Source organism: Acanthisitta chloris, unplaced genomic scaffold (genome assembly GCF_000695815.1).
Source record: "Acanthisitta chloris isolate BGI_N310 unplaced genomic scaffold, ASM69581v1 scaffold14161, whole genome shotgun sequence".
Taxonomy (NCBI): domain Eukaryota; kingdom Metazoa; phylum Chordata; class Aves; order Passeriformes; family Acanthisittidae; genus Acanthisitta; species Acanthisitta chloris.
Window position 1 is genome coordinate 35,823 of NW_008655578.1, and position 14,274 is coordinate 50,096.

General features: G+C 43.8%; 1 protein-coding gene across 1 annotated transcript in view; it reads right to left on the reverse strand.

Annotated features, from left to right (window-relative positions):
* The window catches only part of GALNT14 (polypeptide N-acetylgalactosaminyltransferase 14), a gene marked incomplete at both ends in the record, with an annotated part of 93,415 nt that overhangs the window by 21,260 nt on the left and 57,881 nt on the right, over nt 1–14,274 (reverse strand). Inside the window, 2 exons of the mRNA XM_009083968.1 lie at nt 10,583–10,729; nt 11,309–11,428. Of these exons, the coding sequence (XP_009082216.1) occupies nt 10,583–10,729; nt 11,309–11,428 (267 nt within the window). The remainder of the gene's footprint in view (nt 1–10,582; nt 10,730–11,308; nt 11,429–14,274) is intronic.

A 14,274-nucleotide genomic window follows, 5' to 3' on the forward strand; every position in this document is an offset into this window, starting at 1 on the left:
CAATGAAACACAAAATGACTTTAAATTTGATTGGACAAATTGAGTACTGAAGGTGAGGAGAAATGAAAAACTCTTGCTATAGCAAGACCCTCCATCCCCCAGACCAACAGATATTAGGCCTCACATAGCCAGATGCAAAGACTGTCTTCAGCTGCCAGTACATTCAAATGGACATTTGTTATGTCCCTTTCCAAATATATGACAAGAATGAGGAACAGAGAACTCAAGCGGCTCATTTTTCTTTTTACAAAGCAACTTCCGATGAAAAGCAGGCTTAAAGATTAGCATTAATCCACATCCTCCATTTCCCTAATTTGAGAAATGAAAGAAATTAATTGAAAGTAAGGTGAAATTTTAAGAAATTCATATAATATTGCTTAAACTCCAGAATCCAGGTATTCCCAGACAGCTGCTAAAAAAGGGGGTAACATAAAAGCAGTCTGTTGTATTTGCTACATGCCTGACCCAGGTCTCAGCTCATTCTGCAGTTTGGCTTCTAAATTTTATATCTGCTTTGTCATATTTCAAGATACTTCCCAGCAGGGCAATTAGGAGGACATGTTAAAAAATATGTCTGAAAACACCTCAATAATTGCAAAGAAAAGATTTTTTTGGTGATGTTCAAAGCCAGTTGTGGCAGCCCACAAATATAGGTAGTCACATTAGTCAGTTGGCTGTGTTTAGTATCTCTTTCCCACATTTAGACCAAGAGACTATTGCTGTGATTGCTATTTGACTGTGCAGCAATAGTAGAACTGTGAAATGCTAAGAGTTTTTTGGCTGTGCTACAAGTTGAGAGCCCTGTATGTTTGTTGGTCCAGAAACACGTTGGATTTGCAAAGTTGGGCTGAAAACTTGGCCAGCCCCAAGCCTTTCTGACAAATCCAGCTTAAAATATTACTACATTAAGTGGTAGTTTATTTGAATGACATTATTTATGCTTCCATATTGGGTACCTTAATGTGGGGATAAATAAACCCAAAATGCTTGCTGTGTATTACCATATATTTTACTGATTGATGTTCCTATGGAGAAGGGCATTGGGCACAAGGAAAGGGAAGGACTCTGAGCAATCTCTAGGCTGAAAGTGCATATTAAAAGCAGTCTAGTTGCTTGCACAGAGTTTTCTTGCATGTTTTTTTTTTGTACTATGGCCCACAGGCATTCACTTTCAACCAATTCCCCCGTGCTGAACCCAGAATCCTCTCTCTGGTTTCTTACAAAGTCACTAGAGTGAAGTCACCAGGGAGTTTTGAGAGTTTAAAATAGCATATGGTGTACAGCTTTGTCCTCAGTAGCTTCAAATCTTTCCGTTTATTTTCTCTAGCTAAACATAGAAAGCCCTGAGGTCCAGTAAAGTGGACCTAGTATTTGTGTTCATGCAAGCATACAATATATTGGCCATTTGGCTTTATGAACATACCTTGTTTAGTGTCTAAGGAGGAGTGATGGTTTTCCATTTAGACTGTGGAGACTACTGCTTAATAATAAATATACTCCTGACATTGTTAAATGATAGCCTACTTCTAATAAACCCCATGCTGCTCCCTGTGTTGGTTAGAGTGGGTAATTCATCTTCCCAGGCTGTTAAAACTTTAGTTGGGATTATAGAGATGACATGAATCAGACACGATCAGCATGTCCCCTGCTGGTTTGCTCATTTTCTCCCCATAACAAAATACTGGCTTGTCTTCTCTTGGCATTGCAGATCTTCTTATTAGTTGATTTCATTATTAATTGCTTGTAGGGCTTGGGAGGCCTCTTCAAGGCACAACCATAAGGGATCCACAAGGTCCACAGCAAAACACTACTGTACTTTCATGCTCACACTTCTCCCAGGCTACCTGATATCAAGTTGTAGTCCCTTTGTGCTACTGAGTAAAGAGCCTGAAGCCAAACTCTGAATACGCAAGAATAAACCAAATGCTCCAATTTTTCCCTTGATTTGCTACCAGGAAAAAAAGAAAGAGGGGAAAAAAGAGGAGTAAAAAAAAATAATCTTATTATCCTCAAATCTAATTACAGCCTCAATAGCTCCTGGGGATTTGGCTTTATGAAGTGGTTCATAAAACCTTCCTTGTCATGCCCACTAATACCCTTTGGCCTCATGCACTGATAACAGCTTGTTTGAGCAATTTTAAATTAGCTGATAATATGCTGACAAGTAGGCTGCAGGATGCACCAGGAAGCCAAGTGTCCTAGAAAGAGCAGCCTCCAAGGAACAACTTGCAACTGCCTGAATAGACCTGACTTCTCACTCCATCAGGGTCCCACCAAAGGTAAGTGGGCTCCCACTGGCTGCCCTGAGGCTGGCATCAGTCCCCCCAGAAGCAGGCATGTCATACCAGGAAGGGAAGGTACAGCATAACCAGGGCATGCACAGCACATCAACAGCAATCTTTCAACACTCATCACTGATGGAGCCTCCACAGCCTGTGGAGAAAGGGCTCCCCAGGTCTCAGCACAGCCCTGCACACGAGCTCACAGAACACACAATATAGGAAACAGAGTTCTTAACTCTACATTGCCTTACATTAAAGCAGCTCAGGGCTGACCTTTTAAATCACAGACTGGGTAGCATGCAGTCCCTTCGTGCCCATCCATCCACCCACAGCTGCTACGATTATTATGTGCCACAAAAAGTTGAAGTCAGGTTAAGGACGTGTTCTTTTTCTTCCCCTAATCCATTTAGTTCTTACAAAATCCAGTTGAGGCACCATGAACCTTTCCTTTTGCTTCTGGATGCTTGTGCTCTCAGGCACCTTTTGACATCTACCATCAATTATTGTGATACATGAATATGGGGCCTTTCATTTTCACAGCTGCAGACAGTCAAACCAACAGATTTGCTTTTTGCTCTCAAAAGCAACAAGCTCAGCTGTGAATGTCACCCTGTTCCATGCAGAACAACCAGTGCCTGCCCCAGGCCTGGTCAGCCAGGGTCTTTTTCCCTATCATGGACAACCTGGGTTGTCACCTATTGCTAGGAGTCCACCTGCTCCTGTTTGGGGAAACTTCTCAGTGTTCTTGAGCTAACCTGACACTTCTGCCAAGAGACAACAGCAATACAGAGCCCACAAAACACACACAGTCTTAAATAAACTGAAGCTGGCAACCTTATGTTTAGGGAAGAGTGGGGATTTCCCTAAACCATCATACCTCTTAGATATCCTACAAATTAGATGCTAGTACACATCAGGAAAACCTATTACAAAAGACCAAGAGATAGAAGGGGAGGGGGAGAGGGAGGGACAGAGGAAGGAAAAGGTGGTGCTTTTGTTGTGGGTTTTTCCTCACTGCTTTTCCCTTTTAAGCATACTTTGTTTTGCTCTTTCTCTAGGCTGTCTGTCACAGTACCTCGACAGGCACCAACTGAGGACCAGACTGGAAGGACAGACTCAGATAGAGGAAGAGAAAAGGTACAAGACACTGAATGTATGCAAAGAGAAAAGCAAGACACATATGTGGCTCTCCAGAGCCACCATTAACTGCCAAGCAGTGCAGGTAGAACCCCACAGACTAACTTCCAGACCAGCTGAAGACAGTGTGAGCAGCATCTTGTTTACAAGGCAAGTCCCTTGATATCCCCCAGATAAAGCTGCCTTACTTGCCCTGGTTATATGCTCAGGGTTACACCATTAGGCCTCATGAGTCTCTGTAATATGATTGGGAAGGATGATACACCTGTCCTGAATTAGAGTAGATAGGTTTATCTCATTTCAGAGCCAACTCACGGATGGGTAGAGATCAGATCAGCTGTAAGAAATTCTCTTTATTGTATAACTTGTTATTCACGGTAGGGTGAAAATGGCTTCAAAGGTGATCCTGTGCACTCTGAGGGATATCTTCTTATCTCTAATGTAGTTTATACAAACCAAATTGGTTTTTGCTTCAAACATCTCTCCGTAGAAGAAAATCAATTTCAAGATGCAATGGCTGTGATCTTTCAAGCCAAGGATCCATTGCAAACATACTAAATGTTTGGCAATGCAAAGCTGTAAAGACAGGACAAGTAATGCCTGTTATCAACATATGTGCCGTGTCCAAATCAAGGTTTCATGTCCAAGGCACTGAATAATCCATTGCCAACTCTAACAACAGTTTCATTAACAGAAGTGAAAATATGTTGTGACTAGATAAGCAAATTTCTTTTAACCCCTACAGAATTCTGGGGCAGCCATTTAAGCAGTGAATCAATTATCAGACAAAATATACCCTCCCGGAAGTGTAGGATGCTGACCTGAGATCCACCCAACTCTCTGCATCCATGGAAGTAGGTGTTTTTATGCTGAGGATTTGTAATGACCTTGGTTACTCTTCAGTATCACCTGATTTGCTGCAACAGCCTCACACCTCTGCAATTTATTATGCATCTTGTGAACCCACCCAGCTTGCCCTCCATCAGCTCAGGTGTCAGTCAGACTACCTGTGCTTCCCACCATGGCCAAACATCCAGGAAAACTCCTTTTCATCTTAGGTTGTGCACAACCCTCCCCAGCTCAAGTCCCCGAGGATAAGTAAGGAGGTGAAAGCAGCCTCAGGATGAGCATTAGGAGCACTCTCTCTGACCACCAGATGCTCTCCTGCTCCTTGTAAGATCATCATGCTGTGCAGATGTGTCCTTGTTGTCAGTGGCCTCAGGCAGCTGAAGTCCAATAAAATTTGTAAGAGCAATCCAAATTCGGTTGGCTTAGGCCCAGAGGGTCAGACTTAATGTTAGTTATACCCTTGGATCTGGTTGTGACTACAGGTAGACTTTGGGTCTGAATCTGCATTTAGAGAAAACAATCATCTTTGCTATAGCACATAGGTTGGATGTCTGTGGGGATTATTCAGGAATTGTCAGCAGAACCAGAATTCATGAAAACTGCTCAAAGAGCTTCTAACACTGATTCTTCCAAAAACATTTTGAATGCAAGAACATCATTACAACATGAGGATGCTGATCTCTATTAAAACCGGCTCGATAACTTCTCCAAATCTGAGAGGAGGAGGCACAGCGTTGTATCTGTCTGCTGCAGAGACACACAGACACATGGATCATTAGGTGGCCATGGCCAGAGTTAGCTGAGACCATGTAGTGCATGTTTAATACCTGATACAAGCACAGCTGCTCTGAAGTACCACAGGAGCACTGCAGAGGTACATGCTCGTTCAGTAAGAATACAGGATCAGGGGGACTTTGCTCTGGTGCTGTGTTATAAACCTGACCCCATTGTGCAGCTCTAGGTCACTGAGCTTCTTAAAAATAACCCTAAACACACTCCTACTGACTTGCAGTCACCCAAACCTTTCAGCCTGGGAATAGTCCTAATTTTGCAGTATCTTTCTTTTATAACATGTATCAGGTTGCATACAAGCTTTCAGGGCTCCTTTTCCTCTTTTTCCTGGTTAGTTGGTTGGTTTTACAACTGAATTTAGCCCTGCACAGTAGCAATATCTTGTCTGGACACTTCTTCCACACGAATCACAGGAAAATGAGAGATATCACTCATCGTGATGGACAGTCGATAATTACTAGATGAGTCCTTATGCAAAACCCAACCTTGAAACTCAGTCATGTTTTCTTTCATCCATCACACACAAACAGCTTGGACTTCTTTAGTGCCTATGTAATACCAGAGAAAACAAAACAGCCCCCTACACCACCAAAGGAGCATTCTTGCCTGCAAATTTATATGTTGTTTTTAATCAGCTCTAAGCTAAAATGCAGCTTAACTCAAAACTTAATTAGACTCAGTTGGAGAAGTAGTAGCTTGCAACAGGTTTTTATTCTTACAGGGTTCTGAAGGCACTTCCAATGAGTAACAGAACAGTGAACATATGGAAAACATCCATAAATTTGGAAAAATTTCACTGGATTTCAGCATTTAAGTCTCAATGTAAGCTGGACACCCATACCAGGCTTCCTTAAACTCTTCAGCCATCTAAAGCAGCTGCATATTAAATCTGGAGCTAGACTGATCATTCAAAATTAATTTAGCCAGAACATTAATGAGCTACAGTTTCTTCTGCTGCTTGTGTGTCATCTTCACTTTGCTTCCTTTACCTCTTCTACAAACAATACAAGCCCATAGCTTATAGGATCTGAAATTTGAGCAGCACAGTTGTGATCAGAGCCCAAGCCATGAAGAATACCAGCCTGCTAAACTACAGGCCCTGGTTTGCATAGGGCATTGCAGTGGGTTGACCCTGTCTGGCTGCTAAGCCCCTCACCAGTCACTCACTCCCCACCAAACAGTAGGGAAAAAAGAATCAGAAGGGCAAAAGTGAGAAAAACTGGTGGCTCAAGATAAAGACAGTCCAATAAGTGAAGGGAAATGAAAGAAGACAAAAGCAAAACCAGCTAAGTGATGTGAAGGCAGTCACGCAACACTTGCAGACTGATGCCCAGTTTCTATGCAACACCCCCTGTGGCAAAACTCCCTGCAGTTTTATTGTGGAGTGAAATGTTATATGGTATGATACATCTCTGGTCAGTTTGGGTCAGCTATCCTAGCTGTGTCACCTCCCCAGCTGTAGCCTACTCAATGGGGCAGCAGACCAAGAGACAGAGAAGGCTTTGGCACTGTGCAGGCATAGCAATAACTGAAACACTGTTGTGTGTTATCAACACTGTTTTGTTTACCCGTCTGAAACACAGGACCTTACAGGCTGCTATGGAGAAAATTAACTCCATTTGAACCAGACCCTGCACAGGCAAATTAAAAGAGTCCAGAGCTAACTGGACCTAACTTCAGAGACTGCCATCCAAGTACTGCTGGTATTGCATGCAACAGAAACTAATCCTTGGCTTTCTCATGTTCAAAACACACAGTCTTCACTAAATGTTTGGGAAACTGTGGCAGGGAAATGAAGTAAGCTATCCCAAGCCACTTCTAGAAGCAGAAGAAGGGACTAGGATTCAGGTTTAGTGCTTGTCTTGAACAGTCCTCCATGCTTCATCCATCAGGTTCATTTTCCTATGGCATTGCTGGATAATCAAAGATCTTTGAATTCAGTTTCCATCTCTTTACTACTAAATTGCTACTTTGCCACGTTGTAACCTGAGGTTCCAAGCACTGATGATCTGTGTTCTTATCTTACAGTACTGCACTAGTACAGAGAGAAGATGAGCACAAAATACCTGGGAATCACATAAGCAGCAACATAAGAGCTGCAAGACTTCTCCAGCCCAACTAAAACCAGATGGATTTGTTCCCATTGGAACACAGACTTCTTTTGTGAGGGAAGGGGAAGTTTAGGTTTGGGGTTTTTTTGTATAGCCTTGGTTGGTTTTTTAAAAGCTAGTAGTAGTTCTAGCCCTGAGTTTCCTGCTCTGAATCTAATTTTCTCAAGGCACAAGAAATGACTTATCTGGAGATCATAAAGGCTGTCACAAAGCTCAACAGCCAGGATTAGAATCATATTTTCTACTTTATCTTCTATTCTTTCAAGTCAGTGGAAAATGCTACAAAAAAAAACATTACTACCAAATGACATTAGGGCTTAGGAAATATTGGCATGGGAGCCCATCTAGATACCCATCAGTCACGTGTATCTGCTCACAGCATGATAATAAATGTCTAGGCAATGAACAAATACAAATCAAAGAAGGTTCATCTGTCTTCAGTGTATTTTAATAAGTGAAATAAACCTAAAGGTACGAGTTGGATTTCAGCAGCAGTTAACCTTTCCCCTGACATGATGCAATGTTTCTTTGCAGGGATGTTAAGCAGATTTGCTAAATGCCATATTGGGGCTAACTCTGGAGACTGCCAGACCATTGCCAGCTTATATAAAGCTTCCCAGGATTCAGGCTGATACTCTCAGGCTTCTCCAAAAACATTGCTGATCCATAGGGATAATCTCATTTCTTGGACCATGAAATAAGCTGTAGCCTAAGGTTATAGCTGGTGGATGTGTGAGACACAATCATCAGTTTGCCAAGCGGCTGCTGCTCCCCAGGTCTGTTAGGTTCTTGGAGGTTTCTGGGCCTGCAAGAGACTTAGCTGAACTTAGCTGCTACTCTCTGTTAGGGGACACCATGGCTAATATCAACCTCCCTACTGTCTGCTTTCCATTGCCCCCAAGCACATTCACAGTGATCACCTTAATGCATGTTTTGGAATAGGAGGGGTTTGGTATAGCATTTGTGCTTCACAAAAGGCATGAGAGCTGAAAAGCAGGTCAAACAACTTCTTCCTGGAATACATCCCTGCAGGTCCCATGGGTACCTGTGATCAAGCACACACACATAGTGAGGTAGCTGTTTCTACTAAGGCAAAGAGCATTACCTGTTAAGAGAGCTTTGGTTGTCAGCAGAATGGATATTTTCAGCTTTGGTGGAAAACGGTAAAGCTACATCGTTCTGAGGTCCTGCTCAGAGTGCACATGCCAGGTGCTGAACTTCAAAACTGATGCCAAATTGGTTTGAATCTTCGGAATCGAAGTGCCAGCAGCTGGGCAGTCCCAGCCTGTAGGCACAGGACAGGTGTGAACGTGTTAAGCTTCAAGCCCTTGGGAACTGGTTTCCCTTGTAAGCACTAGACAAGGAATTACTACCACTTGCCTGTCATCACCATTGTGAAAAGTAGGTGTGATATTTCCCTGTTCAATTAAATAGAAGAAGACCAAGGTCACTGCCCTTCTTTGTGAAATGGGTCTATTCCATTTTAAGTGCCTCCCTTTGTTTGCTGCACAAAGTGGTGGCATGGAAACAATGCCACCTCCCACCATGAAATGACAGCTTGCTCCAGCCCTTTCAATAACAGAAGCCCTTGAGGCTCACAGCAAGGGAGCTTGATGAGGTTTGTAATCACTGCAGCACATGAAAAGCATTTTGCACTGCGACCTTTTGTACATGAAGAGCTATAGTGGTTCTGCCTCTAAAGCCGGGGAGATTTACGCATATGGCTTTCTCCCAGCACTGAGGGAAGAGAAACTGAGGCAGTAAAACCCTGAAAGTCAGCAATTTATTCAAGAAGGGGTGCTGAGAGCACTTGAAGGCTTAAATCTCGTGGTGTTTTACCTATAGTTTGCAGCACAGGAAACAAAGGAGAGGATTTTCATCAAACCCTAGCATTTTTAGACAGACAAGCTATATAAGTTTTTCAAGCCACACTGACAGTTCCGCGAAAGTTCTCTTTGAGAGTTGTTACTACACAAGAGCTGTGTGCACAGCTCTTGGTGATCCATTGACTGTTACTTGTTGCTGTAGTGGTAGCTGCCCTGAAAGACAGGCTGGAAGTGACCTTCCAGTCTTCTATTCCTAAAACCCTTTCTGAAGTCATCTCTGTCCTATTATCCTTTGGCAGTCACCTCTCTCCCACATAGTGATAGCACCTGACGTGACCTCTGGTTACTGACTTACCTCCAAAAGCCAAAGAAATAATTTCTGCTGGGTCTGCCTATGCTAAATGTCTTTGGGAGAGAGGTGCTTTGTGATCCAGGCTTCCCTGCTCATAAGAGTGACCAGGGAATCCCATACCTTTTCTTCAGTACTTCACATCTTGGGCTACAAGATATCTGGGAAGCAAAACCTTTGCCTTTCTCAGAGCAGCCCCTAATTTTAATTACCTTCACCATTCCTTCAGTAGCAGCTCTTCCTGGGAGTCCCCTCTTCTGTAGTTGGGAAATTGGGAAACAAAAATATGACACCATTACCTTCAATTACCAAAAATATTACTTTTATGGAAGAAAAGTGAAAATTTGATTTAGTCCAGATCTGAAGCAGTGAGAGACACATAGGGAGATTATAGGGGAGTTTTCAGTAACCCACGACCTTCAGAGAGGAGAAATAATCATGTTACTGCCTTTTCTCCCAGCTTCAGAGCAGTTATATCCTTCAATCTCACACACTGTATCCTCTGTTTGCTTGGGCTTTGGAGATTCAACAACGCCCACGTGCAGTTAGCACAGAGTAGGATTCCCCCATTACTTGCTGGTTTGATTCTGGTCACAACCATAAACTACTGTCCTGCTTCTGATCCACACAACATGTATGTGGATCAGGTACAAATACAAATGTGCAACATGGCTCCACCCATGCTGTCTGCAGAAGACAAAATCATCCACAGCTATGAAAAGTGCAAAGATAATTCAGTGTTTTCCACTTGACCCCTGGCGATGTTTCTTAGCATCCCTTGGAACATCCCTCCTTGCACACCTGCCTCAACCCCCAGAAGCTATTGAGATGCTGGTTTTGTTCAGTCCAAGACTCTTTTTGGTTTCCAAGGCTCTTCTACGCGTGTTTTCAGGGAGATTAATCAATATGGTTCGCACTGACATTCTGTACAGTCCATTGCAGGAACCCCAGTATCCCTTTAAAACATTTCAAGTTTGTTTTTCTGCCATCCCTTCTCTTTGAATGCATGACTGCCAACAGGCCAATACCAGCTGCACGTCTTACAGTCAACATCCATTGTTCAACCTGGAGTGCCATGTCCTATTTTTATTTGAAAGATTCTTCATCTGTCCCACAGCACACAAGGACCCACAATGGTTTGGCATTTGAGCTCCATCTGGTGCATCTTGGCTGCCTGTAGCAATGTCTCAGTGCCCATCGCCGCTGTCTACGTCCTCCAACAGGTCAAGACATCACCATGTCCCAGCGCTGACTCATGGCTGTGCTCTCACAAGGGTTGATGACAAGCTCTTTAATACTTTCATTTGTGTCCCCAATCATCTCAGTGTCCAAACAGAAGCGTGAAGCTATGTGTTCAATATGTGAGCCAACTTTACCCCATCGCTGAGGAGAGACACACACAAGAGGAGAAACAGGTGATCAAGCTTCTTTCCCATTATGCTTTTACTATACTATCCCAGCATCAAGACGACGGTTGTCACTGAGCCTTTGCGGCCTGATGCTGGGACGTACAAGGTCCTCAAACCCACACCAAGCAGAGTGCACACTGAGCATTTTTCCCATCAGAAACACACTCACTTAAGCTCAGCCTCTGCCTGACTTCAGAAAGATAATATATTATTAACAGCTTTTTCCCCAGGTCACTGGTTCAAATGCCAACTCAATGATTAACTGCAGAGAAACGTTAGCATCTGCTGCCTGACTGGCAGTCCGTGTGAACTAAATTGCCAGTTTGGGTTTGATTTCTGCAGATAAGTATCCAGATCACCACCCTCACTAATAGACATCCTTATTAACACACTCATTTAAGAGGCAAAGGGCTGAACAGGCCAGAGTGTGTACTCCCAAATAGACTGTGTTTCCCAGATGAAGTCAAAGCACATGGGCCATTTAACGTGCAGTAATACTATGCTAAAAGAAAGGGAACTTCAAAGAAAATGGGGAATCAGTGACAAGGCTCACCTGCTTGTTGTCACCTTCTTTACAAGGTGACAGCAGCACCTGGGAACCAGGGAAGAGGGTGTACACAGACAAACACAGCTGCTGCTGGCGGACTTGGTGGTTGTACGTGTATGTCCATTCCTGCAAAGACGAAGAAAAAGGAGGTGAGAGATCAGTGTTGATTCTTAGTATTCTTCTACCTGGAAAACAAAATTTGGTTTGGATCCTGCCCCTTCTGAAATCTCAAACCTCACTGACTCTGAGGCACCAAGACAGACAACTAGGATGCCTCAAGTCTCCCCAAAACAGCTATCATTGGGGGACAGCAGGTACCAAAGAAAATGTCTACAAAAGCTGCTGGTAGAAAATGGTTCATGAGACAAAAGATTTCACAGCCAGAACTGGACTGTGGTTGGGGAACAAGAGGATGGAAAAAAGGCAAAAAAGAGGTAGAAATACTACTAACCACACAACGTAGAATTCTCTTTTTCCAAGGAAGAACAGCAGAAATGCTTTGCAGCTGGCCATGGGAGAGAAGAGGTGATACACAGCAAATGTATGCAACTCCTGGGATTCTGTTCCCAAATGTCACAAATATCAGGGGTAAAGCTCTGCTTTCTATAAGACAGTGGGACCAAACTCCAAATGTTTGCTGTACTGATTTGCTACTCCTGTTCCACTGAGCTGTCGTGGAGGTATTTTTCTCATGCTGCTTTTCATGTTCACCTGCTCTTTATTAGCTTTTCAGCCCAAGAAATAAACTTTGGAGGAACAGAGACGATTTTTTTTCTGTGTGATGCTTACTAAATGACAGGGGCTCTCTGGGATTACCCTCTTTTTCACTCATGGATGCTTTACTTGGGAGAAAAAGAAAAGTAGCTGATAGTTTGACCAGAATTTCCAAATATGTTGGACAAAGTATAATGCATGTACAGATACACTGCTTAGCCCAGGAGTATTTCACAGAAGTTTACTCCAACATTCCAGACAAATGTTTTCTATCATTTACCTGTGCTCATATTACCCAAAACCACTTCTTGAGAGGATCTGAGAGTGCTTAGGACAGGGATGTTTCCCTGCTAGTTATGTGTGTACACAAGCAGACAAGAGCTGGTTTGGATGATGGCAAACCACAAACCATACTTTCACATAACCCTGGAGGGGACTTCTGGAACAAGTGTTTTGCTTATAACTTCGTGTGAGCATCAACTTTAAAATTAGAAAGAGTGGGGCTGGAAGGGTCTTCTGAGGGCCCCTAACCAGGGTGCAAAGCAGGATCAATTCCCGCTGTGTAAATGGTTCTGAGCAGTCAGGTGAGCAGCAGTGGGAGCAAATGGAAAGCAGGTTGCTGAGCTGTGGCAGGGCAGGTGGGCAGGACTGGAGGGCAAACAGAGGGTGAGCAGGACTGGAGGCCAAACTGCAGGCTGGCTTCACTATCAGAGGGCAATAACCCTGCCAGAGAGAGCAAGGCCAGGGGGCAAGAGGGTCTACACAACAGCCCCCAGGAGGCAAGGCACGTGCTTTGACAGGGTACAGGCTATGAAAGCTCGAAAGGTACTGTGAAAGGAAAGGTGCAGAGAAAAAGAAAAACAGCTGAGAGGTCAGATATGGAGGAGTCAGAATTCCTTGAGAAGTGAACTGACCAGTGGTGCTGGCAATGGAGGGGAAGGCAGCGCTCAAACATGTGGCTGCTAGGCTGGGGCTGGAAAAATGAAGGAAAAAGGCACTCCTGGGAGATTTCAACCCTTTCTGAGTGCTGGAGGGGAATGTGAAGAATGGCTGCCCTGCTCTCAGAGCCGGGATGCCTGCAGCTTCCCCGGCTTTGAACGGTGGTGGTTTTGAGTTGCATTAGCATGAGTTATTAGAGCAGGGAAACACTTCTACTCCTTTGGTATTTGTCACAATCCGCAGCTCTAACTTCTCTCCTTGACTTTGAAACAGACAGCTACAGGCATTTAACTCCTGGGAGTATAAATCCAACTTTGATTCAGGTTCCTAGCCACCTGGAAGGGAAAGCACACTTTTGCACAGCAGACCCAGCTCCACAAGGACTTCACACTGTGATCCTTATACTCCATGCTTTTTTGCCTACTACTCGACACCCATTCATGGAAATCAAACCTGGCTTTCTGAGCAGCCTGCCCACAGTTTCTTAGCAAGAGCTGCCCAGGATTTGGGCACATAATAAGCATTAATTTTCAACGCCGTAATCTACACCCAAAGGGCCTTCTGGCAACTACTTCTTCTTTGTCACGTGGAACAGAGTTTACCTGATCCTACAGTGAGCACATTCCAGACATCCCAACCATGCACACTGTCAGCTGTTGTGTAAACCACCGGCTTGGGAAATCAGGTGCCAAATTAGTCCTGCATCTGTGAAGAACCAAACCCTATGGGGCAAGTTCCAACATCTGTTCTTGGCACCCACGCTGCTACAAGCTGCTTTGAAAACCTGCTTTACATTTTTGAACAATTGCTCATCATTTTAGCTCAGGATGAGGCTGGAGCTGCACCCACAAGGCTCCTCAGCAGCATCTAGTTAATCCTGTAACTTGTATATATGTTGACTCCCCCAACTACTCAGGCCATGGGATTTTTTTTTTTTTTTTTTTTTTGCTTTGACATCTTAACCTCCTTGCTTTACTGAGGTATCTCATGGAGGACTGCCCCTCCAAGAGGATGTCCATGCTTTTTTTCCAGGCCAGGCTCTGTTCAAGCCTTCCCAATAATCACATCCCTTTAAGACAGTACCATCTTCTCATTCAGCAATGGACCACGGGACAGAAAGGGTGGTGGTAACCATCTTTCCTAAGCTGTTGTTCATCATAAGATGTGAGGAGTCCAGAGCTAGATGTATGCGTCAGTTCGACAGCTGACATTGGATCCTGCCCTCTTGCCCCCAGGCTGTCCTTCTACTGTCTTTATCTCAACTGACAGATTTTCACACAGCTCATCTATTTTGGCAGAATGGCTTTTTATGGAAGCCA